The sequence below is a fragment of the Centroberyx gerrardi genome, chromosome 1, assembly GCF_048128805.1.
Source record: "Centroberyx gerrardi isolate f3 chromosome 1, fCenGer3.hap1.cur.20231027, whole genome shotgun sequence".
NCBI lineage: Eukaryota > Metazoa > Chordata > Actinopteri > Beryciformes > Berycidae > Centroberyx > Centroberyx gerrardi.
In genome coordinates, this window is record NC_135997.1 from 31,712,912 (window position 1) to 31,740,002 (window position 27,091).

Consider the following 27,091-nt stretch of genomic DNA (forward strand, 5'->3'; position numbering starts at 1 on the left):
TCATGGTGAACTCTAAAGCAGGTTCCAGGACTACATTTTTGAAAAGTCCACACTTTTCAAGGGGACAATCTTCTGACTTGGAGACGGTGTCACATGATAATCTCATATCACAGTTTCTAGCAGTTTTTCTTCACAGTAAGACTTGTTTTTAGTCCTTCGTCCCTTTTTAAAGGTTGTAGTTGGCAGTGAAGTCAACAGAAGTCAAAGAACATTCTCTCCTTCGACACAATCTCTCATTGCTTGATTCATGAAACAAAAGTTTGTTAGAAAAAAGACACTCTAAAAGGCTGGCGTATTTTACTTAAATATCCTCTAGTAATATCTCCAACTCCTTTGGCTCGAATTCCAACGACGCATTCGGATGAAGAAGTGCGCTCCAAATCAAAATGTATCTTTCCTCTTTATTGCTGCCTTCTTCCCTTGTGTTTGAGGTATATACAGTGTGGTAGACTGTAGACTCGGGCTACACCATAGTCTCTTTGTTGGTGGCCTTGCTGAGGAAGTTTATAGAGAAGGTCTGGTGGTTGTGTACGGTGTGTACTGGCAGGGGAATCTGCAGTCTCACTATCTGGTCCGTCTGCTTCCACGTCCTGAACAGATGCATGTGGTAACGCAGAGATACCTGAAAAACAGATAGCATGAATGCTGTTAGTACCTGGCACCTAATATTGCTTTAGAAAGGAAAGAGCTAAACCTATAGTTATATCATAGGAGAAATATTAAGTATGGTCTCTATAGTATAAACTCACTATTGAGTCTTATAAATACACTAGGAAGTCCCTGCAGGAATATTACTTTTTATTTGGACTCTAACAAATAATGCAAGACACTTCACTTTCTTACTTGATTAAAGGGATTGATTTAATGATTAATAGCTATATAGGCAACATGGTAATAATTAGAGGTTAATTATGAATAATATGAATTCATGATTCACCTATCAGGGCGATTATGATACCAAAAATCCTACGGTACTGATTATGGTAAGGTCACTATAAATTCACTATTGAGTACCACAGACACTAAGTCTGTATAGGAAATTAGTGTCGGCACTATAAATCTCATTGGAATATTATAGTAATTTTTCATCAGGGTTATTTAACAATCATTTTCCCTTTCAAACTCCTTGGTAGGATGATAAGGGAAGAAAAAAAATAAGCTGTTTGGGATGGTGCAGCATATACCAAAAGATATTACTTTTTTTTTTTTTTTTATCTTGACCATAGACAAAGATCCAAGGTCCACTGTGACTGTGATTGCACTGAGCAGCTCCCTGCTGTGAATTTGTATTAACTATAATGAGAAACAGGGTGTTGTTCCCGGTGCTGGTCACTATCAGGAAAAAAGGTACACCATTGTCCCTTTTGCCACTGGGGTTGTACCTTTTTTTTTTTTGTTAAGACAGAGTACAGTGATTAAGCAAAGTGAATCGAGTGGAAGAAAGAAATCGAGGAATGAAAGTTTAGGATGTTTAAGCTTAAAAGGCCTCAACATGTCGCTGTTATTCATTTGCATTTATTTCAATGAAAAATCATGGGGGAAATCTTGACCACCTACCATGCAGCAAGAAGCGGCTGGTCGAAGACAGGTTGTGATGCGATGGCTTGTTCCTTCAGCATATACAAAACGTATATATGTGAAAAATAGACATTCAAAAGTTTAATTTTGTTGCCAGAATCAACTTGGTATGTCTCAGAAAAGGAAAACTATGTCCAAGCTGTGGCGACCAGCCCTGCCTCTAGCACAGACCAAATTTCAAAATAAGACTGATATAGTATAGAAATAAGACTCATGCTGGTTGTCACAGGGTCATGAAGAACAGCAGAATTCCAGTTTTGAGGTGTTTTAAGTTGATTTTAACAATGAAACCTTTCGAATGCTTGTTTTTTATATGCATCTGTTTTGTATATACTTAAGGAGGAAGGCATTGTATCAGTTTTGCATTTTTGAACGGCCGCCTATTGATGTATGGTATGTGGTCAAGATTTCTGCCAAGGTTTTACATCGATCTGTTATTCCCACGGTGGGAACAGTCAGGGTGAGAAACACTACCTGGAAGAGCAAGTACAGTCCAGCTTTTTGTACCAAGATGCACATCACGTTTATTTGGTTTGGAATTTTTGTTTTTATGTTTTCCATTTTTATTTCAGTGTAGTTTTAGTTAGTTTTCAGTGTTTAGTGCTTGGTAGATTTAGTTAATTTCGTTTATTTTGTGTATATATACTGTATATGTAAGGAAGTGAGTTACACTTAATCGCCAGTAGAGGGCGTTCTTGCATTGCTGTATGCTGCGTGTGGCACTGCAAGAGAGAAAACAAGCTATTAAATGCGTAAAACCCGCTCTGCCTCAACCGCCATCAGGACTCCTGTCTCCCTTCTATAATTTGACAATTATGTGTAGTTTAAGTTATGTATTTTTGGTAGTGTGTTATATGAACCGGTTCTAACAAGGAAGTATCAGCACAAGTAACTACAAGTTATGTACCCTCCTTGGAACAGTAGTGTAATCATGGGGTGTTGTCTTTAATCCAGGAAGTGTTTGGCTACTCTACATAAGCTTTGTTAGAGTAACTCCCTTTTAGAGAACGGCACATAGCCTACGCTTGTATTGTCCTTCTCTCCATGCATGAATAAACCTTAGTATAGATGGAAGACTGTTGGTTTCCTTTAGACAATAATTCATTGAGGAACCTAGGAAGATCATCATAAAACATGTTATTCTTTAATTAGTGTCAAGAACAGGATCCTTAACCCACTGACAGGTACTTCAGGGGACAGAGAAAAAGGACTGATAGCACCAGGTAAGGCCATTGCCTTCCCCTTATTTCTCTGTCTTACTGGGTGTCCTTGTTAAGTGGTACAGGATCCATTGAATTATTACAATTGACCTGCAGTCTTCCCTCTAATACATTTGTATTGAAGTTGTTACTGGAAGGAATGTGTAGATGTGTATGTGAAAGTAGAAGTATTTCAGTACAATGGCCTAAACACTTGTATTTGAATCATATTTGAGAGCTCTGTGGAAAGGAGTAATGAGTAGATATTCACAACTTTGTTACAGATACACTGAGACAAATGTAACCAAATTTTATGTAGGATATTTGTTAATTTGGAGCATTCATCCATGTTGGTCTAGATAAGTATAAAAGAAAATGGGACCAAATAGTCCTTATAACTATATGCTGCATAAATATGGTGAACACTCAGTATCCTGTATGTCAGCATGGAAAAAAGAAACAAAGGGAGATTGGCCGTGTGAGGGTAGTTTCAGTCCAACCAAACTGGACAATCTTCTAGGTGCGATAAATGGTGCAGGGATAAGAAAAAAAGAAAAAGACATTCAAAGACAGATCTGGCAGTTGTGGCAGTCAGAAAGTGACAGGCGAAGAAAAGAAGAAAATGAGGAAATGGAAGAAATACAGGCTGAGATAGCAAAACTGATGATGATAGGTCAGGAAGAAGTTAAAACAGAACCAACTCCACTAAATCCTCGAAAAGAATTGGAAGAGTTGGAAAAAGGTGGTGAGGAAAGTGAAGACGATGAGGAAATTATAGCTGAATTGCCTAAGAGACAACAACTACAGGCTGCTGCTGCAGCTCAACAGCCATCAGCCCTAGACCAAGCAAAATTGTCAGATAGTGGCCCAGGTGCAAGACCCAAAGATTCAAAATTAGAGGGACCGCATACTCGCTGCCAAACGCCACTAGAATCTGAGAAAAATGCAGAAGCAGTTTTAATAGCACCACAGCAAACCTTCCCGGGTGATGGCAATACTGAAGTATATTTGAAAAGACCATTGTCTGAATCGGACCTCCTAGCAATGTCTTCATCCCTCCCAAACCCTAAAGCAGATCCAACTCGCTTTATGGATGAACTTCACATAATTTGTGCTTGCTATAACCTAGCCCCTCGTGACATAACACAGCTACTCTCAGTTGTGTTTTCGGATACCTGGATACAAGAGCAAGAAGGGTTCCGAATCCCTACAGATGATAGATGGGCCGATGACAGAGCAATGTGTCAATGGCTAGATACGTGTGAGGAACGAGTAAAGCTAATAGCAAGACGCAATGCTAGCTTCCAGGAAGTTACTGATACTAAACAAAATCCAGATGAATCAGTCCAAGATTATATTGATCGCTTTAAGCTAGTGTGGAATATGAATGCTGGTTTAACATTGCAGGAAGGCAACGCCACAGCTGTAAACTTTCTAGCTAATGGGCTGTTGCCTCATGTAAGGACACATTTGACTGCTGTGAAGCTGGATTGGGCAGCCTCTGATTTCCAAGATGTTTGCGCTGCCGCAATAAATGTAGAAAGACAACAACAATTATACTCGCTACAACAGAAAAGGGCTGTAAACAACAAGTCAGCAAGTATCTTTTTCCAGAGTAGAGGTAACCGTAGAGGTAGAGGGAGAGGGAGAGGGAGAGGTAGAGGACGTGGTAGATGTGGCCGAGGTGGACATTTCCAACAATTGGATAAAAACAGACGCCAACGCGGTGGTGGCATTGGACACTGGGCTAAAAAATGGCACTCACCTGGCCCCTACAGTAGTCCTGCTATACCTTCTGCACCCCAAATGCACTTTGGTTTCCAACAAAACAGTGTTTTCTGGTGGAAAACTGAGGAGGGAGCACTAAACCAATTCAGGAAAACAATGTTTCATAATTTGCAAGGTGCATCAGATGCCCTTGACATTTTGTCTGAGAAATATAGAAATATTCATGATTTACATTGTACCGCTGCATTTTTCACAGATGAAGTGCCCTGCACATACCAAGACCTTGCTAACCCATACCTAGACATCACGGATAAGCTTCAACTGGCTACAACTGTCTATTTTTCTGATCTTGGCTGTGCAGCTGCTGTGCTTCTCACCCCTACCCAGAACACCCTGTTCCAGACGGCTGGCTCACTTCCGCATGTTACTCTAGCAGTGTCTGTGAATGCTGAACCACAAGATATGGGGCCGATGGTTAAAGAGTTGTCTTCTGAGACTCCAACTTCCTTGAAGCAGCTAAGCTGTGGCTGGGTCTTACACACCCTGCCCTCTGGCTTCTCACTCACTTTAACCCCACTAACAGTCCCTGCTGTATTCTCTAAACTATCCCCTGCCCCCTCCCCTGAATATGACCCTCCCTCTGTGCTGAGCGAAGTTCCTATGTCGCTATGGGCAACTCATGCTAATGATGTGGGTTTTGTTTCCTCAACTCCCCCACACATGGTGACACTGAAATCTGACGCAGTGCTGCCAAATGTGAGACAGCACTCACTAAGCTCTAAAGCGACTAAAGGTATCCGACCTGTCATAGAATCATTAAAGGCTCAAGGTGTGATAGTGCCCACCAAATCACCTTGTAATACTCCCATCCTTCCAGTTCCTGAGCCAAACAAACCTGGTATTTGGACATTTGTACAAGACCTCCGGGCTGTGAACAAAGCTGTGGTACCTATTCACCCTGTTGTCCCTGATGTTGCTCTTAGTCTTGCTGCATTACCTTCTAACTCTACCCACTACACTGTAGTGGATTTGTGTTCTGCTTCCTTCTCCATCCCTGTCCACCCCGACTCCCAATACCTCTTTGCTTTCACCCATGAGCAGCAGCAGTACACTTGGACTAGGTTGCGAGTGCGACAGGGTTACACTGAAAGCCCGGCTGTGTATGCTGCCGCTGTTGCCAGAGATCTGAGAGACTTGATACTTCCTGGTGGGAGTACATTGATCCAATACGCAGACAATTTGCTGATCGCCTCACCCTCTGCTGAGTCCTGCCATGAAGACTCCATTGTGCTGCTGACGACCTTAGCTGACAAAGGTCACAGGGCCTCATTGTCCACATTGCAACTGTGCTCTCCGACTGTTTCCTACCTAGGTCAAGTGCTCTCAGGTAGGGAGCGACTCCCCTCATCCTCCAGGATCAAAGCACTTGCTTCGGCCCCTAAACCGCTCACAAAGAAACAAATGCATTCGTTTCTTGGCATGACTAACCATTGCAGGATGTGGATAAATGAGTATTGCTCCATGGACACTGTCCTGCGCGCTGCCATGATGAAGGATCAATCTGATGATGTCATATGGACCAATGAGATGAACTCTGCCTTTGACAGTTTGAAGCAAGCACTGCGGAGGGCGCCGCGACTGGGTTTGCCTGACTATAAACTGCCTTTTACCCTTTATGTTGCAGAAAGAGATGGATTTGCTTCCTCAGTCCTGAGACAAAAACATGGTCCTGTTGCCTACTTCTCAAGTAGGTTGGATGCCGTGGCTTGTGGTTTACCTCCATGTCTACGTGCTGTTGCTGCTGCAGCTAAGTCTGTCTCTTCCTGTCAATCTGTTGTACTCTCTTCTCCCTTAACTGTGTCAGTTCCTCACTCTGTCTCTCTCTTGCTGAATTCCCCTGCCACTCAACATTTCACAGCCACGAGAGTGTCTGGTTATGAAACTATTTTGACTTTGTCTCCTAATATTACCATAGTCAGGGCCCCTGCAACCCTGCTGCTGCCATTACCTCGTGAAATAGAGCCTCATGACTGTGAGGCGGTGGTACATTCTTGTACTGCACCAAGACCGGATCTCAGCAAACCTCTCTATTGAACCCTGATCTAACATATTACGTTGATGGTAGTCGTCTTAAATTATCTGACACAGACTATAGAGTATTCGATCATTGATGAAGCTGCTCAACTCCCTTCCACCTGTTCACTCTTCACAAGCTGCTGAACTCACATTTTGGCTGAAGGAGAATTTGTAAATATTTACACTGACTCACGCTATGCTTTTGGTTGTGTTCACAATTTTGGTATAATATGGTCCCAGCAGGATTTCCTAACCAGTTCAGGTTCTAAATTAAAGCCCATATTCGTTGCCAACCTCCTGTCCGCTGTTTTACTGCCTTCTGCAGTTGCAGTAATAAAATGTGAAGCTCACACTGGACTGTCTGAGTTTTGGTTGCAAAATCCACTGCAACCAACCCAACTCTAATGGTCAGAGACTCCTGCTGCACTGCCGTTAGATGACAAGGGCATTAAAAGCCACTGCTGACGGAGAATGGCTGGTTTGGCAGAAAGCTCATTGTACTCGTGATTCAACTAGCCTCTGGCTTTCCCCTGATAGAAGAGTGTTTGCCCCTTCGGTGCTTGTCCCTCAGTTGGTCAGAGTTGCATATGGCTCTGCACATGTGTCAGAAGGGGGGATAATAGCAAGCAAGGGTAGCTCAACAAGCTCAAATACATTGCGAAAGACGTTTGATTTGTCAGCAACAAAAAGTGGGAAAAGCACAGAAAACGACCCCTTCAAATCACCCAACGCCATGGGGTCCCTTTGTAAATATGCAAATTTGTATCCAACTTGAGAAATGTGCTGTGGAAAGACATAATGGAATACTAAAGAACAAACTGGCTAAGATAACTTAAAGACAACTTAAACTCTTGCATTCCCAGGTGAAGCAGACACATATTGCTCCTACAGACTCCTAATTGTCATCCATTTAACCCTGGTGACTATGTGATGATAAGTGTTCAAAAGAAAGAGAAGTCTCTCCCCTAGGTGGACTGGTCCATTCCAGGTGCTCCTGGTGTCCAACACTGCAGTGAAAGTTGAAGGCAGTCCCTTGTGGATTCACGCCTCCCAGTGCAAACCAGTTCCTGCCCCAGATCCGAGGGAGACTACACCAGCCGCTGAGGATGCGTCCTACAGGTTACAGACAGTGGATGTGGGCCCTGTTCCTGTCTACCTGCGGTACTCCAGCTGGATACGCTGGATCTCATGTGGAGATGACAACACTCTCAACTCTACTCACCACACCTCCGCTGGACTATGCTGGACGACGTACACGAGTGAGTCCGTCGCCACAAAAGGAACACTGAAGCAGATTGTTACTGCTTACGCCAAATCATGGCCAAGGTTTGGGGTGTGCTGCTGTCTCCTTCTCCCTATAGTGTTTCAGACCCATCCCCTTAGACTCCAGTGATTGGTGTGTGAGGTGGAGACACCAGGAGCTTGTTGGCAATCAGGGACCAGTATATAAACCCAGAGAGAAGCCCCAGTCTCTGCCACTCGCCCACTTCACTTAGTCGTCCTCTTTGACCTCTTAGTTTGTCTATGCTATAAGTTGTGCTGATTGTTTTTTGTTTTTTTGCATTGTGGTAACTGATAGTGGGAAGCTCTGTAGGGGTGTGCTGCCATTTATTTTACACCCCCTTTTTCTCCTGTTTTTTGTTAGACAGGGAGTTTAGAATTGTATTTTTAGTTAACTCCAGTTTAGTTGTACTTCATTTCTAGGCAGCATGGGTTTTTGCTTGTTATTTTGGCCTTGCTCACCCCGAAGCCTTTTAAGCTTCCCTGGTTTTATTTGTCATTAACGAGCCTGTTTTTGCTCCTTTCTCCCTCGGACTCAGATTATGTTATACATAAATGGGGGCTCGTCCGGGATTAGATCTCTCTCGCTCACCTCCCACTAGGTTACGATAAACCTGAAAAGAATACTGGATAATAAGACTAGTTGTAACGTGTGTGTTCATGTTCCTCATACAGTTAATATAGGTATTCCTGTCTCTGCTTTCCCTTTACCTGAAAATGCTCTAATAAGATGGATGCAAGCTATGAAAACAAGAAGTATAAATGAGAGTATTGGTAATACAGTCCTATATTTTTTATTTTTATTTTCTATTTTTAACTTTATCTCCTATTTTTATTCTATTACACTTTACCTTTTAATTTTTATTCTTTTAGATTTACATTGATCTTATATTTTGAGTAATCAATAAAGTTGTTTTTAATTATATTGATGTTGTCAGTACATTAATTTACATGTTATAGAGAACACAGGTGCCTTGGTCCACATGTGCCACACCTGTTTCTGTAGAAGTTCCACTGATTTATATGCCAGGTTCCTGAGTAATTAGCAGCATAATTGTTTCGGATGAGATGACTACGGATGTCTAGTTAATGTTACTCCTGAGATTAATGTCACCTCTTCTAACACCTCAATCCTAAAGAATGTTACCTTTCATGCTTTAATCCAGAATACAGAATGGCCGCCGTGGAAATAAGGTCAATTTAGAGCATTTGCACCAAGTCAGCCTCATTAATTTTGTCACAACACTGTAGATTTGGTAAGAAAAGTGCTATAATGTAGACTTTTTGTTATTGTGTACCAGCATATACCCTCAAAATGTTATTCTTGTCAGGGTGGAAAAGCCTCTGAAACAGCATTCAGAGCATCATGGGATACCAAAATTCTCCATTGAAACATGGACTCCTTAAGTCAGGGTGACCTATTACACCTATTCAATGGTAGGAGAAACTCTGTGTACATAAAAACTGGTACCATAGATCCTCAGCTTACCGCTGTCCAGAAAATGTATATGGTGAAGAGGGCCAGGGTGAGGACCAGGAGTCCCAGGGCTTCCATGCCGTTGGTGTAGTACAGGTCCATGGCTCCCTGAACACACAACCATCCTGACAGGCTGGCCAGCGGCGTGATGAACAGGAAGCACACCGCATCGCCACACAGCGTCCTCCTCTGGTGCTGCATGGACGGAGAACACAACCACTGCAGGAGGAGGGAGAGGAGGAAGATGGAGAGTGATTACCAGCAGATAATATAAGAAAATATCAAGGTAGTTCAACCCAAACAAAAGAGCATTGTAACGTTCCTATTGGGACTTATAGTATGTTTGTGGTACTCAATAGTGAGTTTAAAGTGACATTTGTATTATTTATCTCCTATGGTATCATTATAGTATCCCTATAGTATTCAAACAGGGACTTTCTTGCTGGTAAAACATCAATATCCAAAAGTGTAAAAACTTAGATCTCCAATCAAGTGCAAATAAGGGATATAATGCTACAATGTAAGTGTTGTGTATGGTATGTGTTATATGGCGCACTCACACTGAATGTGTAATGCATGTATGTATTGTAGCTGCAAACTGTGCAGTGCAGAGTTCTATGTGATCCCAAGTATTGACATGAATTGATTAATCATGTTATTTTTTACAATAAATATCATCATCAATGCTATTACTGTGCACATTATCCACCATACAGCCTAGATCTGGTTGGTATAATTTTGATTATGGTGTTACAAGACATTTTTTTATTGCAACTTCACTGAAAGCCAGCAAAAAAATAGGGTAAAAAAAACAACAAGTTTAGTTAATGCATGTATTGTACAGTAAACATAAAATTCTACATGCCTGCAATGTAGTGATACAGCAGTAATTGATTCTGGCATTTGAAATTAATGAACTTCTGCTCCAGAACAACGCAATGAGCACATCCAAGTGTCAATGGGGCATTTGGGCCAATAACCTCTCATCATGTAGTAATAATAATAATTAGTCATCAGCCAACGACTCACCTCCACATCTCGCCATTAGGCTGTAATATAAAGCCATTATATTGTCTACTGGATGGGCTGCTTCAGTGAGTCAAAGTGAATCCAAGTAGCTTCGTTTTAAGTAGTCAATCTAATTAATCTACTGAACTGTGATTTTGGCTATTGGCAGTAAACACATCCATTCACCAGTTAGATAATCTGTCATTTTCTCTCCATCCCTAATCCTCCCTTCAGTTCCTCTGCGCTGCATGGGTGTACATGAGTGTATGTGTGTGCATGTCCGTGAGTGTGTGTGTGTGTGTGTGCACATATACCCTCAGTATCAGTATCCACCTTATTAGGTACCAGGTAGGACCCATTTATTTCTCCAGAACAGCCTGAATCCTTCAAGGCCTGGATTTAACAAGGTGCTTGAAACGTGAAAAAAAAATGGATACTGAGTGTGTGTGTGTGTGCGCATGTGCCCAGTGTTTTGTGACAGCAGGCTTAAGATGTTCATTGTGTAGCTTAACCTGGAATGGCACATGGTCCTTAATCAGCAGATTACTGGAGCTGGCTACACATGCAACAGGAAGAAGAGGAGGAGGAGGAGGAGGAGGAGGAGAAGGAGGAGGCCACTAATACAGACGCCTGTCCTGTCCTCTGCAGAGCGGCATGGGAAGGAAACGCCATCTAATCTGGCTCTCAAGCTAAGTGGCTTTAGGGGTAAAAGCGGTCCAGTTAACAGCAGCAGGCTCTCCAACGTGAAGGCAGCAACTAGCCGAGCAACAACTCCTCCCACTGAAGCTGACGTCTGTTTTCTCATTGAGAAAAAAAGGGGCAAAGCAAATTGGATACACAAATCATGTTAACTGACCTTACTCTGACCGCACGCAGCATAAGAATAGCAAACAGCCAGGTGCTTCATTCTCATTTCAAAGTGTCAGTCAACTTACATTACCCACAACGGCCTGATAACTGTAGCTGCTTTGCAAACAGGTGAACAGTTGCAGACACTACCAAGCGGTCAGTTATTTTCTTTTGTCAAGTCAATACAAAAGATAAATGGGGGTTCAGACATGGTGCGTGTGTGTGGCTGTCCCCTACCTCAGTGAATGGTTTTGGCAGGCGTTCCAGTGCAAACTGGTGGTGGCAGAGTTCACAGTGGCTGCTGTTGGAGGCGGTGAGCCAGTGCTCCAGGCAGGCCCGGTGCACCATGGCCAGGGTCCCGGCGCACTCGCAGGGGGACAGCAGCTCCCCGGAACCCCCTCCCTCGTGGCAGATCCGACAAAACGGCTCCTCGCTGCACAGATTGGCACACAGGGGATAGTGGTCATCTTAGAGGATGATCGAAGGGTGTGTGTGATAATTCCTATAATAGCAATGGAACTCCTATGGGAGGGCTTCTCTAATGTTTTCATGTCACGGACCCCCACATAGACACACATTAGGCCCTACAGACCCCCATATTTAGTATACCCCATATGGGAAGATTAGATGCTGTAATTGGAATCATTTCTAGGCATTGCTACACAATACACTGTCACATTGGATTCCTGCATACCACACATGGAGAGAGTTCGAAGAATTATCTTAAGCCTATAGCTCCACAAGCTATAACCTAGTCATCTGTAAATGAAGCTTTAGCTTGTCGTCAACAATGGACTTGTTAACTGCAGGAATACAAGAAAAATCACCCTGGGTTGCTGCTGTTCTTGCCACATCACTGGGAAACTTGGGTGAATTTAGCAAGCCAAGGCATGCTGAAACACTCATCTCCACACCGCTTAGAAACCATTTCCATTTTACTCAGTTGATGACGCTACTGACTGCAAAAGGAAACTACCTTACAATACCACGACAACAAGCATGGAGTATGGAGTATGGAGTTTCAAGTGTGCCAACCTGCATTTAACAATGTCTAAAGTCATTCATTGAATGAGTTAATGTGTTTTCCTATTCATTTCCCATAATTTGTCTACTGCTTTACCATTGACACGCACATTGCTTGGGCCACACTTTATTTTTAGATGACTCTTTTTAATTAGACAACGTGCACCCAGTGTACCGAGCTAAAAATTATGTAAAGTCCAGCCCACACTGTAGTAACAGGAGCTCTTATTGGCCAGCTGTTGGCCTGTGGATTCTCCCTCACACTCCATCTGTACAGTCAGTAGGCTACAGCATGTTGCTAACACTAGCAAGCCTTTAATCACAATGTCACCCTTGCTACTTTGCCATCCTCTAAAATACTAAAGGTGATTTTATTTTGTAACATATGGCTTCTGGCAGTTTTTGCCTTCACTTTGCTCTCCATTATACTGCTAAAAGCTACATGATCAAATTTGGAATCACAAAGTCTAATGTATGGGGATTTCCACACCTTGCCATACCCAACTGATGGTCTTAGTATTACCTGTCACTGGTGGTTGTGGACTCTGTAGAGGGCGTGTCTCCATGACTGTCCATTACTTCCTGGTTGCAGCTGTTGAGCTCGTCCTCCAGCCCCTCTTCAGGCATTAACTTCACCTCCCCTATAGGGCTGGGCACCCATGGGCTCAGGGGCTGCTCTGTTGTCATGTCTGCTTTATAAGGGGCCATTCACAATGTCAGGAGCATCACCCCTATTAGCAGACACAGGGAGACAGATGGGAACAGGATTCAGGGGTTAATATAGACACACTTGTCTTTGATTGGTCAGATCAAATCACCATGATGTACGTTCCACTGGTTATTCTATAAAATGGAAGATATCTCATAACTCAACACATTTTGAACTGTTTTCAGACACTTTAAATAAGTAATCCTCGATGTAAAAAATAATGTAATTCAATGTCTGTTTTTCTTACTGTTTTTTTTTTTTAAATGCTACTCTCTATTGCCAACTGATATAACACAATAGTGATTCAATCTATATCCAGTTCAGGAAAGTTTTTACATTTGCTGTTCTAAACACCCGGTGTCTTTCCCAACTTGGGAAAGAGCTAAAGAGAAAGAGCTACCAGTTGAAATGGTCTAGAACCGCCACTGTTCACAGAACCGGACACACTGTTTGATTGACAGGTGGGAAGTGCAGTGCTGAAACACCACAGCAATGAGGGCTGAGGAACAAAGATGGAGACAAAGGAAAAAACACAAGGATCTCGAGGATTACCACTTCAAAAATACAGCCAAGGAATGGAGCAAATAAGTGATCAAAAGATGGATGAATGCAGCATCTTGCTTTTCCATGCACGTCTCATATTACAGATTATTGCTACAATGCAACAGACAAGCGCTAGTTTTCAGTAAGAGTAGTCAGTAAAGGTATACAGTGAGGCAAAGAGATCACAGTCCTTTTTAAACTGCTGTGATGGATTAGGCTTGACATGTTCAGCAACAAACTGTGGCTCTGTCCAGTATGGGGGGAAAAGCAACACAGTTTAATTGGGCTTAGAGCCCACACATGTTTTTTTTTTAATCAAAACTACATCAAAAAGTTTGTCTATTTTTTACTGCCATCAACTGGTGTAGTAATGAAAGTGTCTTGGTTACCACAACTTTTATTTTAAAAATGTCAAGGCAGAAACCACATAAAAAGTACATTACTTCCTGTCAAGAATCAATACAACGCTGTCTACATTCAAGTGCTTTACGAATGGGGATGCAAACAACCAAAGGTCTCGATGGAAAAAATCTAATCTCTGGCTAATTGAAGGCAATGATTCAACCTGTGGCATCCCAGGATGCTGCACTACTTTTCATATCATAACACAGAACCTTCAGTGGGGCAACTTGAATCCACTAAATTAATCATTTTATAGTATCACTGGTCATGTTTTTTTAGGGCCTGCCATAATTTTTCTGCCATATTTTGCCATAGATTTTGTGCAGACACAATGAAAGATGAATTGGGCAGGGTCTGATTTTGCATGTGTCCAGTGTGGCTGCTGCACAGTGTAATAGCTAATTAAAAATGGTGCATACAGTATGGCATTTCTTTAACATTATTATTTCATCAAACATTAATCTGAGTTCTAACCTATTGGCTTTGATGATTAAATAAAAATTAAATTTAAATGTAAATTTAAATCTATATTTATCCACAGTTTCACAATTTTACACATGGCCAGTTTTACATGGACATTCAATAATATATTAAAAATGCAAACTTGGCAATTCACAAATACGTTTAAGGACTGTAAATGTAGTTAATGTAAATGTTTTTCAAATGAAAAACAAACGAATAAAAACCACTCTCCATTTACTTGTGCAATGTGTTTTACACATGTGATGTCTAATCATGTGACATTTGTTTTTGCCTCCTTTTGAAACTGTCCGATCTCAGCCAGCCTCTTCCTGCTTTGACCTATGTGAGACAGACGCTCTCAGGAGACTGGAGGGACACCGGCATGGTGAATCTCCAGCTCAGATCATCTGTGATTACATGAAGAGGTGTCAAACAAAACAAGCTCAACAAGCTCTTCACTTCCTAGTTAACGCAGGAACCATGTGCAGGTTCACAGCCAGCTGGCAGCTTGCCCTGATCTCAAGGAGAGGTGTACTGCAGCTACCAGTGCCTGATCTGACAGGTCCCTAAGGCAGAATATTGTTTGGTAAAGTGTGCAACTTCAAGGCTTGATGGGCTATATACACATACCCAGATCCAGGCATTTACTGTAGGAAGTATGATATACACATACTGGATTTTGATATTCTCCAACACTACCACTGTTGCTTTGATTATTGATGCATTTATCCATTTAAATGTAAAACTGAATATTCTATAAATACATCTGAACTGCAACAGTTTTAAAAAGCAGTTAACGATGCATGGTAATCAGACTCAACAATGAGGTGAAACATACTCTAACAAACTAATTGTTCTCTCTACTGGCTGCTATAATTTATTGGCATTCCACTCTCTTCACCTTTACATTGCTGAAAAAAAGACAGGACTATTGCTTAACAGTTATGCAAAGCCCAAGTCCTGAGTGTGACAGGCACACATCTCAAAATAACACCTACCCCAAGGACAACAGGTCACCTATTTTGATTTCATTTGCATGATTTAAAACCCTGTCGGTGCAAAGTTGCTATTTATCACAATCACACACCCGCAAGCAGTGACGCATGAAACACAACATGAAACAGTTTGCAGAGCAGAGCCTATCACACACCAACCTCATGACAGCCAGCCCTAAAGCCTGTGAGGCAGAAGATCTTCCCAACAAACAACACTGTGCACCAAGTAACAAGACAATATCCAACAGTCGTCTTACCACCTGCTTGATATCCACAAGTACTCCCTTATTCTGAGAAGCAGCACTGTCTCAAGGTGTTTATCGGAGAGAGAGGGTGTATGGGAGCTCTTCGCTGCAGTGTTTCTCCTCCTAAAGCCTGCCAACAGATTACCGCGGTTGACAGTCGGCGGTGAGAGTAGTGAGGGATTAGATGGAGGGGAAAGTATAAGGGCCAGACTAGGCAAATGGAAATCACATCATAGTGAGTTACACCAGGCAGGAGCGCCACCTCACCATATCCCCCTTAATCCTGTTAGGGGGCTACCAGGCAGGCAGCAGTGCGATCCTTTCGCTGGCCTCCCAGCTCCTATGGTAATTCAGGCTCCGGTCTGGTAGAGAGGCTCTGCTGTTACCGCAGCATTAAAGACCAGGCAAGGCAGAGGAGAGAAAGGGCCGGCGCTGTTGTTGTGGGGGTGAATATCTGTGGCTTTGGGGCTGGATGTGTCTGTGGGGGAGAGAGGCTTTCATTCTTTCATTTGTCCTTTGTTTAATCAGGTAGACTCATTGAGATGGAGATCTCTTCTGTAAGAGAAAGCCTGTACGACAAAAACATTCATAAAGATGACAGAGAAAATGCATAATACATTTCAGTCAGGCAGCAACATATAGGGGCATACAGTATCCCATGCCAAACTTCCTCAACTGGCATTTGGGGTCATTAGTCCTGATGGTGGCGCTTACAATTTTCTTACAATTTATTAAGTGTAAACAGTTAATAAATTATAAAAGGACTCTTGACAAAGAATACTTAATTTGACTGCAGCTTCAACAGTGCAGAGGTTGACAAAGTACCAAAATATTCTACTCAAGATGTTCTGCTACCTTGCTGGGATTTTACTTATGCACAAGGAAAAACACTAGTGCTCTCAAGTAAATTAGCTTTTTAATAAAAGAGAAAATCTACTACTAGTGTAATGTGTTAGAGGGAGGAATAAGGTCCATGATACATGGACAGTGTTCTGAGGCAATGTAAAGTATGTAAGTAGTTTCTCATCATACTCCTATTCGTCATAGCCAGTGTGGTTTCTACATTGATTTAATCAAATCCCATCCCTGTTGTAAGCAATACTTCCCATCTCCATAGCTTCAAAATGTTGCATGTGTATCTTGGCCCTAAAGGTTGTGAACAAGGCAACGTGTCGGTCAACAGGAATTGAAGCGAGACTTGCAGCATAATATACCATAGCATTAGAAGCTGCCATGTAGACAATGAGAGAGTGTTTAGCCATCTACTTGGGGTATGTTACCCTGCAATGTTTACCAAAATGTTACACAGTGTGCATATCACAGTCATAAAAGTGCTGATACACCTGGCAGTTTTTGGGGCAATGTAGGCTACACTCCCAATACCAACTAACCAAGTAAAAACACAGGAGTAACATCTATTCAAGTGTTGCCTTGCAAAAAGATTTTCCTGTGTGATTAAGAGATTAATTGTGTGTTAAGGCAACCTCTCTGCCTTAACAGTTGAACCAAAACAGAATCTGTCTGTCATAAAGAGCTGAATTCTACTGCCAGTTACTCAACAATAAGTCCATTCCGTTCCACAGAAACGTTTTCCCTGAACACCCTCATTGTGCCACAAGTATCAACTGTGTTGGAGTGCTTTTACATCTCTTCTGTAGTTGTGAGTTTGGTAGTTGGTTTTGTTGTGTCGTTGTTTCTGCACTGTTGATTTGTCATCCAGTAACAAAACATCCATGGACTGGATTGAAGGAGAAAGGGTCATCTATAGACCCATCAAGGTATGTGAGCATTGTTTATTGCAGTTAAATTGTAAAGATTTTGATTAATTAAAATGTAGCATAAGAGGCTTTTGAGTGACATTATCTCATTTCTTTCAAAGGTCTTGTTCAGTGTACCGGTGTACAGAGAGACTGTACAGCTCTGCTGGGAGTGGAAATACTATGAAGTACAAATAAGAACCACTTTTGTTTCAGGCCCGCACAAAATAAAACACCTGACAAATTCTGGTCAAGTGTCTCCTATGATTATACATGAGAACATCTGATGTTTTCTATTGTCTTGTAGAAAAAAATGATGGTGCAGTTTTTGAGGCTTCAGCAACAAAAGCAGGTCCCATCTGAGCTGACAGCTGAGGACATGACTGACTGGCTGGTGGAGCAGGGCAAGAAATCTCTCAGGGAGCGGTGAGACTTACTGAGACACATACAGACAGTCCACCACTGAACCTATCATCAACTCTGCTCATGTTAAAGGAATAGTTCACCCAAAAATTAAAATTCAGTCATTATCTACTCACCCCCATGCCAGTAGAAAATCGGTTTGGATCGGAAAAGTTTACCTGTTTTAATATGGGTGCTCACTTATTGAATTTGACAATTAAATACAAAGTAATTGGTTTAAAACAGTATTTCTACCTATTTTAAAATCTTGTGCTTTTATGTTGAAGGCTAAACGGCCAATTCAAGTTAGTCTCACCTATCGAGGCCAGGGTGGCACAAATGTGACGTTTTTTTAAATCAACAGCTAGAGTGGCGATTTCAGCTAAATAATGGTGTCACTTTGGGATCTTTTGGCTTCAAGAGACTTGTATTATGCTGTAACAGCTGCATGGAGCCATTTTATAGTTATTTTCCGTTATTTTTTTTAACTCTGAAGACAGGTCTCCAGCAATTTCAGTTGTTTTGGAGAACACTGCAATGTACTTCTTCCGGGGATCTCTGGGACTGTTGTATGGACTAACAAACTTTGCCCGATTTTCTACTGGCATGGTACATAATGTAATAGATAATGAGTAGATAATGACTGAATTTTCTTTTTTGGGTGAACTATTCCTTTAAGCTAGTCTGTTACTAATGAGAAGAAAATAGAGCAACAGTTAAGATGAACCTTCTTTTTTCTTTCTATTTGAAGTTTGTGGCAGTTTGATCTCGAGAGTTTTGATGAAAGTGTCCAGCCTCTCCTCAAGCTGGTAAGACCAAGATCACGAAAAGACTCAGTTTGGAGTAAATGATCACATAACACTAGATTGATCCTCTAAATATGTCAAATCTTAATGGTACATCCCATTTCTTGTTTCAGATGTGGGAGGTGAACATCAGCATGAAAATGATGGTTATTGAGTTTGTAGCCTGAATCGTGCTCAATTCACCTGAAGCCAACAGTCCGTGTTTTCAGTAAGTCACATTTATGAGATTAGATGAAACTTGAATGATTCCCATGGGGAAATTGTGTCTTTTCAGAAAATGTGTATTTCAACTCATTTTGAACGACTCTCATCGACAGAGACCCTCAGATCATCTGTCTGGCTGACAAAGCCATCAGGAGCCTGATGGAGAAGCAGCAGTCCAGCTCCAGCCTCCTCAGCCCCCAGAAAGTGGTGATGCTGGTTGTGCCCTAAGTGCTGCAGGGCTTCTGGATTCATCCGGCGAGACTCTCTTCCGTCATGTCCCCGCTGCAGCTCAGTGACCTGGCCGTCGGACTCACGAAGGCTGTTGAGGATAAGCTCTCCGCCTCTCTGACCTCCACGGACCGTAAGGCCACCTTCTTCCGCTCCATCCAGGATGAGAAGGTCCTTTCTATCCAGAACAAGGTTAGAGAGAAGTACACACCAGACTTCCTAGTGGAGGAGCTGAACCGCTTTGGGCCGGAGCTGCTGACCAGGATCGTTGATGTCACAGTGGGGGAAATCTGTGTGATGTTCGAGCCCCAGAGACACATCGAAATGTCTGAAGTGCTGACCACCAAAGAGGTAAGAAGACCTGCGCAGATGTATGATTGAGTAGCTGGATAAGATACTGTATAGTAAAAAAGAAAAAAAATATATTTTCAAAAATGCAAACGGCTTCTATCCCTCTTTAGGTGGAACTAGATGATTCCACCCAGCCAGCTGTAGTGGATGGAGCCGTGAACTCAACCCCCCTTAATGGAGATTTGAGCGAAGAGCCCGGCCTGGAAGAGGACACAACACCAAGCCCAGAAAGGGACTCTGCTGTTGGTTCAGCTGCTCTGGTTCCTCTGACTCTCCCTACTGATGCTCCTGTGGTTCCTCTGATCCTCCCTACTGAAGGTCCCGTGGTTCCTCTGACTATCCCTACTGAAGCTCCCGTGGTTCCTCTGAGCCTCCCAACTGAAGGTCCTGTGGTTCCTCTGACCCTCCCCGCTGAAGCTCCTCTGGTTCCTCTGAGCCTCCTTACTGAAGGTCCTGTGGTTCCTCTGAGCCTCCCCACTGAAGCTCCTGTGGTTCCTCTGACCCTCCCTAGTGAAGTTCCTCTGGTTCCTCTGACCCTCCCTACTGAAGCTCCTCTCGTTCCTGTTACCCTCCCTGCTGAAGGTCCTGTGGTTCCTCTGACCCTCCCCGCTGAAGCTCCTCTGGTTCCTCTGACCCTCCTTACTGAAGGGTCTGTGGTTCCTCTGACCCTCCTTACTGAAGGGCCTGTGGTTCCTCTGAGCCTCCCCACTGAAGGTCCTGTGGTTCCTCTGAGCCTCCCCAATGAAGCTCCTCTGGTTCCTCTGAGCCTCCCCACTGAAGGTCCTGTGGTTCCTCTGAGCCTCCCCAATGAAGCTCCTCTGGTTCCTCTGAGCCTCCCCACTGAAGCTCCTGTGGTTCCTCTGAGCCTCCCTACTGAAGCTCCTCTGGTTCCTCTGAGCCTCCCTACTGAAGGTCCTGTGGTTCCTCTGAGCCTCCCTACTGAAGGTCCTGTGGTTCCTCTGAGCCTCCCCAATGAAGCTCCTCTGGTTCCTCTGAGCCTCCCCACTGAAGCTCCTGTGGTTCCTCTGAGCCTCCCTACTGAAGCTCCTCTGGTTCCTCTGAGCCTCCCTACTGAAGCTCCTCTGGTTCCTCTGAGCCTCCCTACTGAAGGTCCTGTGGTTCCTCTGAGCCTCCCTTCTGAAGGTCCCGTGGTTCCTCTGAGCCTCCCTACTGAAGGTTCTCTGGTTCCTCTGAGCCCCCTTTCTGAAGCCCTCTGGTTCCTCCGAGCCTCCCTACTGAAGCTCCTCTGGTTCCTCCGAACCTCCCTACTGAAGCTCCTCTGGTTCCTCTAACCCTCCCTAGTGAAGCTCCTCTGGTTCCTCTGACCCTCCCTACTGAAGGTCCTCTGGTTCCTCTGAGCCTCCCTGATGAAACTCCTCTGGTTCCTCTGAGCCTCCCTACTGAAGGTCCTATGGTTCCTCCGAGCCTCCCTACTGAAGGTCCTGTGGTTCCTCCGAGCCTCCCTTCTGAAGCTCTTCTGGTTCCTCCGAGCCTCCCTACTGAAGGTCCCGTGGTTCCTCTGTGCCTCCCTACTGAAGGTCCTGTGGTTCCTCCGAGCTTCCCTACTGAAGCCCCTCTGGTTCCTCTGAGCCTCCCTACTGAAGCTCCTGTGGTTCCTCCGAGCCTCCCTACTGAAGCTCCTGTGGTTCCTCCGAGCTTCCCTACTGAAGGTCCTGTGGTTCCTCCGAGCCTCCCCGCTGAAGGTCCTGTGGTTCCCCTGAGCTTCCCTACTGAAGGTTCTCTGGTTCCTCCGAGCCTCCCTACTGAAAGTCCTGTGGTTCCTCCGAGCCTCCCTTCTGAAGGTCCTCTGGTTCCTCCGAGCCTCCCTTCTGAAGGTCCTCTGGTTCCTCCGAGCCTCCCTTCTGAAGCTCCTCTGGTTCCTCCGAGCCTCCCTGGTGAAGCTCCTCTGGTTCCTCCGACCCTCCCTGCTGAAGCTCCTCTGGTTCCTCCGTCCCTCCCTACTGAAGGTCCTGTGGTACCTCCGAGCCTCCCTACTGAAGCTCCTCTGGTTCCTCTGACCCTCCTTACTGAAGCTCCTCTGGTTCCTCTGACCCTCCTTACTGAAGCTCCTCTGGTTCCTCTGACCCTCCCTACTGAAGCTCCTGCCATTACTGCAGTACAGGAAGGCTTGAGCAGCAGCCTGGTTGGCACTGGGGGGAAGCAGGAGGTGCAACAATCCTCTGATACATCAGGTAGGAGTTCTTCATCAGGTCTGTTCACACTGTAGCTAATGGCTACTTACATCAAGATGAACTGAGGCATTGACTTTGCTCTTTTACTTTTCAGAGTTAAAAAAGACCAAGAAGAGAGTCAAACGCTTCTTCCGCCGGCTGTTTAAAACACTCTGCTGGAAGAAGGACTGAAATTCCCTCTGAAAAAAATTAATTCAGTCCTGCATTGCAATCAGTCCTTGTCAGTCACTTTTTTTCATTTATTGTGAATTGATGCAATGCAAAATGGAGAAATTATCATACAGGAATTGCATGTTGTTATCACGTGAAGACCATGTAACTCCAACTACATGCTGCTCTATGGGTTGAATAAATTCTATGGCTCTTGGTGCTTATGAAAGACTTTCAAAATCCTTTGGAAATTTGATAAATAAAACTAATTAAACCTATCTCCTCCACATTTTTTGCTCTATTAACACCAAACTTGCTACACAGCATCTTCAGACTGTCCCTGACAAGCGATCCACACAGATTTTTTAAATATCAAAACTTGAGCCCATTGTGCATCAAAATGTTTTACTGTAGTACTGTAAACAGCTACTGCAAATTCTCGCTAAATAAATCTCCAATGTTCATGAAAATAAATCACAAAATTGTGCAGTCATCGTAGATGAAGTGTGTGAATTTCAGAATTGTATCTCAAAAATTGAATTTTTAAAAATGATTTGATTTCTGTCCATCTCTAGAGATTTTGTAGAGATTCTAGAGATTTTGTAGAGATTTCTTTTCCCACCAGGTAGCGGGAATACTTTCAGGGTGCTGTGGCTCTGACCTTTAACCTTGTTATTATTGGTTGCCTGTGATGTTGGTCATCTCAGAATTACAACTTACTGTACAGATGCACTCATTGTAAGTCTCCCTGGTTAAGAGTGTCAGCTAAAATATGAAAAAATAGAGGACAAACTGGGGCCAAGGCTGTGTTTGTTCAAGTAGAAACGTGACAACCCGTAACAAGTTGTTGCACGGTTGTAAAGCCCTTGACTAGACTTTACAACCATGTACCCATTACTCATACAGTTATAGTGTCCTACTTTTTCAAACTGTGTGGTCTGTGTACTGTTTTGAGTTCAGGGTTGAGGTTCAGAGAGAGAGCGAGCAGTGTTGTGAATCATGCCTCACTGCCTACGAATGGGGCGCTGTCTAGGACTTATATCGGTGTGCCAGTCGGTCGTGTCCTGATAGTGAATGCAGTCTGGAGCAAACAGAGACACGTTCAATACACCTCCAACAGAGCTGCACGGCTAAAACTCCGCTTTTGTCTCTGTCTGAACCTCCCTCTACCCCAGGTTACTGAGGATAGCCTGAAAGACCCAGATCCAGGGTTATATTGACCTTTACTAAACATCAGCCAGTCAGCATCGTCCACCTCTGATATGATGGATATGACGCAGTTTGATTGATTACATATTTATTGTAGAATTGAGCAATACTACACTGGTTGTCTAAGGAAGCCCTTAACTTGAACTAATTCAGATCAGATCAGATTCTGCACAAATATGGATGAATATGTTTATTATTATTATTAGCAGTAGTAGTAGTAGCAGTAATATGATGATACAATTTATATTATTAGGATAAACCCCTGGGTTTCAATGGAGAGTTTTAGTATCCCATGGTCTTAATGCTCTTTCACAGGCTTTTCCACACTGACAACAACAATATTTTTGGGTAAACACTGAATATTTGTAATTGTTGGGAATTTCTGCCATGAAAATGGTCAAATTAAAAAATATAGAATATCAGCACTAAATATTGGCTGTCAGCAGCTTAAAAAATATTGGTATCATATCGGCCTTCAACAACCCATATCAGTCGACACCTATGTACAACAGAGCCTTGTGACAGCGAATAGTGAAATACTGAAAGTGAATTTCCTTTCTTAAAAGAAAAAGTTGTGCAATAATGTCCACATCGGAGCGATAATGTATTTTTTGAACAGATAAACCAACTGTGTTGATAGAAAGGGCTAAGTAGTATTTACACTGGCCAAAATATTTGATTGTTGAGCACAGAAATAGAGCAAAACATGAGAGAGGCTCCCCATCTGAGGGTGGAGGAGATTAGGGACCCAGCGTAGGCTTATAAAAGAAGCCCTTCCATTCATATTTATGGCTTGTTCTGTCTTTCTACACCTAAGCTCAGATGAAAGTGCCCCTCGTGAAAAATAACTCCTGAGTGGAGTAGAGCGAGAGGGACTTTCTCTGACCGGCAAAGCACCAGTCCCTCTCCTTCTCTTTCACCTTCTCTTTCTGCCTCTTTCTCTCTCTTTTCCCCCTAATCCTGTCTGCTATTCATTCCCAGGCTGCTCCTGACAAAGCCCAGAGGGAACGGACATCATTGGGAATTCCTTCATGAACAGACTGAGAGGGTGGATAATTCCTTTGACAGCCGCGGGACAGCAGCACGCAGAGCCCCAGACGTGCTGGATTACCATCCGAAATAAAAACATACACAGGGCCCCGTCACGCCGCGCTGGAAAAAGCCACTTCCTCTTCCTCTCTGGGGCTGGGGCTGGGGTTGGACGCGGGGCAGAGGGCCGGGCGATGCGAGCTGGGTCTGGCTGGCTGGGTCTAGGTCGGCTGATGTTGTGTCTGGTCTTCAGTCAAGGCCTATTTGCCATCGGCCCCCACCCCCTTCCCTGAGTACATTTGCATTGTGTTAGATGGGACGGGGGCCCTGTCTAATCCTGCTCAGGGCAGGACCGAGGGGCCGCTCTCCACTCTATCGATCCCTCCCTTCATCACATCCCAGAACGGCCATTAAAAGATGGTAATCCACTGTGCGCCTCGGTCCTTAGGTCTCGGTCCGGATCGATAGCAGACAAAAGCACCGTAGGAGGCTGTCTGGACATTAACACACACATGTGCTTTATGCTTCACCTGCATGTTGTCATCGTAATGATAAAGATGGTTCTGATGCACTGATGCACATGCTCCGAAGCAATAAAAGTGTCATTTCTAGTGGAGATGAAGACAAGATGCTGTTACAAAGTATGACAGTACAACGAAATTACGTCTTTATTTGATGCTACACCCAGACATTTCTATTCAAGACATAAATAGAAAGTGGGCAGACCACTGAGACAGACTCAGACAGGGCCAGACAGAGCTGTTTGAAGTAAGGAAAGGGGTCACTGAGTGTTTTATCTGGTGGGGGGGGAGGGGGGGCTTGGCGATTTGATGCAAGCAGACCTTTCAAGGGTCTTTTTTTAAAACACAGATAAGAGGATTGGCAAGTGGCTGGAGAGGAGCAGTCAAAACAAGCAGCAGGACCAAAAACCTCATCAGACACAAGGACCATGATGTAGAAACACTTCAATGTGTAAGGCCATACTTATTTTGATGACTCCAAACCCTATTCCTAAACTGTTTTGCTCAGTTATGGCTCCAGATGTGTTCACTGTGAATACAAAAGCAACATAACCAAAGCAGACACAATTCCTTGCAGTAAGCCGTATAGCATCCAAGTGCTTTCCAGAGTGTGATAGTGAGCATGCTCATGCATTTGCAATCAAGAACACTGCCACATTTAAAAATGCCTCTCCATTAAAGGAAGAGCCCATTAGCTTTCAGAGGAGTAATCTGTGAAGAATGCTCTATCAGTCGCTGCTATCAGTGGGTCCTCCAGTAGAGGAAGGGTGCCGTCTCTCAGTTTTAAAATGGATCCTAAAGACAAGAGAGAGAGAGCCCGCAATGTGACTCATGTCAAGTGGCCATCCAGCTGGTGTGTCTGTGTGTGTGTGTGTCAACCCATCCTTATCTTTGAAGGATGGGATGGCTCTCTCTTGCAATGGCTCCACCGCTCTCGAGCCAGGCAGAGCTGGGGAACATCCAGGGAGAGAGGAAGTCTACGCTGCAGCCAGGCAGAGTGGATGCTCTGTTGGACTTTTCTGACTGCAGAAGACCTTTTCACCAAGAACCAAGGGTTTTTGGTATTGAGAAAAACACAAGAACAAGAGGTCAAGAGGTAGTAGAGTTTAGGGGGGCTAGGCTCGCCCCAGGAGGGTTGGGAGTTGGCGTCAGTCTCAGATCAAAGCCCTCCAGGAGAGTCAGCTGGTCCCACAGGGTAGGAGAGGAGGAGGAGGAGGAGAGGTGGATCTGCCCCCAGCAGACTGCTCTGCTCCAGGCGGCTCGTCCCTCCTCGAGTCAGCAGGCCGCCACCGGCCACCATGACGGAGTGGACCCTGCTGAAGCGCCTCCTGGACGCCGTCCACCAGCACTCCACCATGATCGGTCGCCTGTGGCTCACCGTCATGGTCATCTTCCGGCTGCTCATTGTTGCCGTGGCGACCGAAGACGTGTACGCCGACGAGCAAGAGATGTTTGTGTGCAACACGCTGCAGCCGGGATGCTCCACCGTCTGCTATGACGCCTTCGCGCCCATCTCGCAGCCTCGTTTCTGGGTCTTCCACATCATCAGCGTCTCCACGCCGTCCCTCTGCTTCATCATCTACACGTGGCACAACCTCTCCAAGCTGCCCCACAACGCCGCCCAGAGGCAGGGGCACGGACAGGGGGCTATCCCGGGGGAGGCGGGCCTCGACGGGGGGCGAGATGGCGGACGGGAGGCCTACGATCGGAGCTGCGACTCAGACAGTTGCTCCATCCGCTCCCATAAGCATCTGGGCCACAGCCTGGCGGACATGCTGGAAGGCATCAACCCCCAGAGCCTCCAGAAGGGAGACCCCAACAACGTGGTGTCCTTGAGCCAGGCCCGACCTCGCACCTACAGGGAGGGGAACGCAGAGGGTCCCGGGGCCTCTGGGGGGGTTTTGTCCAAGTGTTACGTCTTCCATGTGTGTTTGCGAGCCGTTCTGGAGGTGGGCTTTGTCCTGGCCCAATGGAGGCTGTTTGGCTTCCAGGTGCCCGTCCATTTCCTGTGTTCCTCAGCCCCCTGCACCCAGCCGGTGGACTGCTACGTCTCCAGGCCCACGGAGAAGACCATCTTCCTGATCTTCATGTTCTGCGTGGGGGTTTTCTGCATCCTGCTCAACCTGCTGGAGCTCAACCACCTGGGCTGGAAAAAGATCCGCCAGGTTGTGAGGCTGAGGGAGGGGGCGTCCTGGGGGGGTTGTCCCGGTATGAGAGGGGGATATGAGACCTTCCCTCTGGACAGCCCCTCTCTCACCTCCTCTCTGGGCTTCAGGGATGTGACCAGCACCACCTCCCTGCCCACGCTGGACCTGGTGGTGGGCCACCGGCCAGACTGGACCTGTGCTGGGAACTGTGGCCCGCTGAGGGAGCCTGAGGAAGGCATAGAGACGAGGCTGGAGCAGCCGAAGAGACAGGACTCCCATAGAGGAGAGAGGCAGCCTCTGAAGGGTAAGAGGGAGAGCAGGGGTCCCAAGCAGAGGAGCGCTGAGGTCTGGATATGAGCACGACCGTGGGGAAGCATTTAGCTGTAATCAATCTTTCTTTATTCATCTAGACCAGTGCCTTTCAAACTGGAGTCCAGGGACTCCCAGGAGTCCTTGCGAGGGTTCCAGGGGGTCCCCAGCAAAATGAATAGTTTAATTTCACTATAATTGAATTTACTAG

At 44.6% G+C, this 27,091-nt stretch overlaps 3 protein-coding genes across 3 annotated transcripts in view; 1 reads left to right on the top strand and 2 right to left on the bottom strand.

Annotated features, from left to right (window-relative positions):
* The window catches only part of efl1 (elongation factor like GTPase 1), a 348,687-nt gene that overhangs the window by 270,408 nt on the left and 51,188 nt on the right, over positions 1-27,091 (bottom strand). The window lies entirely within an intron of this gene.
* Positions 464-12,927, bottom strand: marchf3 (membrane associated ring-CH-type finger 3). Its single transcript, XM_071910794.2, has 4 exons — positions 12,743-12,927; positions 11,434-11,629; positions 9,352-9,558; positions 464-622 (listed from the first exon to the last, which is right to left on the bottom strand). Exons 1-4 carry the CDS (start codon positions 12,925-12,927, stop codon positions 464-466), a joined length of 747 nt encoding a protein of 248 aa, XP_071766895.2.
* Positions 25,723-26,928, top strand: gjd6 (gap junction protein delta 6). Its single transcript, XM_071910806.2, has one exon. It carries the CDS (start codon positions 25,723-25,725, stop codon positions 26,926-26,928), a length of 1,206 nt encoding a protein of 401 aa, XP_071766907.1.

Coding starts and splice junctions, on each gene's coding strand:
- marchf3 (XM_071910794.2), bottom strand. CDS start 12,927: ATGGCCCCTTATAAAGCAGACATGACAACAGAGCAGCCCCTGAGCCCA. Junction 11,630..12,742: donor TCCACAACCACCAGTGACAG/GTAATACTAAGA, acceptor CAATCTGTGCAG/CGAGGAGCCGTTTTGTCGGA. Junction 9,559..11,433: donor TGCCAAAACCATTCACTGAG/GTAGGGGACAGC, acceptor CTCCTCCTGCAG/TGGTTGTGTTCTCCGTCCAT.
- gjd6 (XM_071910806.2), top strand. CDS start 25,723: ATGACGGAGTGGACCCTGCTGAAGCGCCTCCTGGACGCCGTCCACCAG.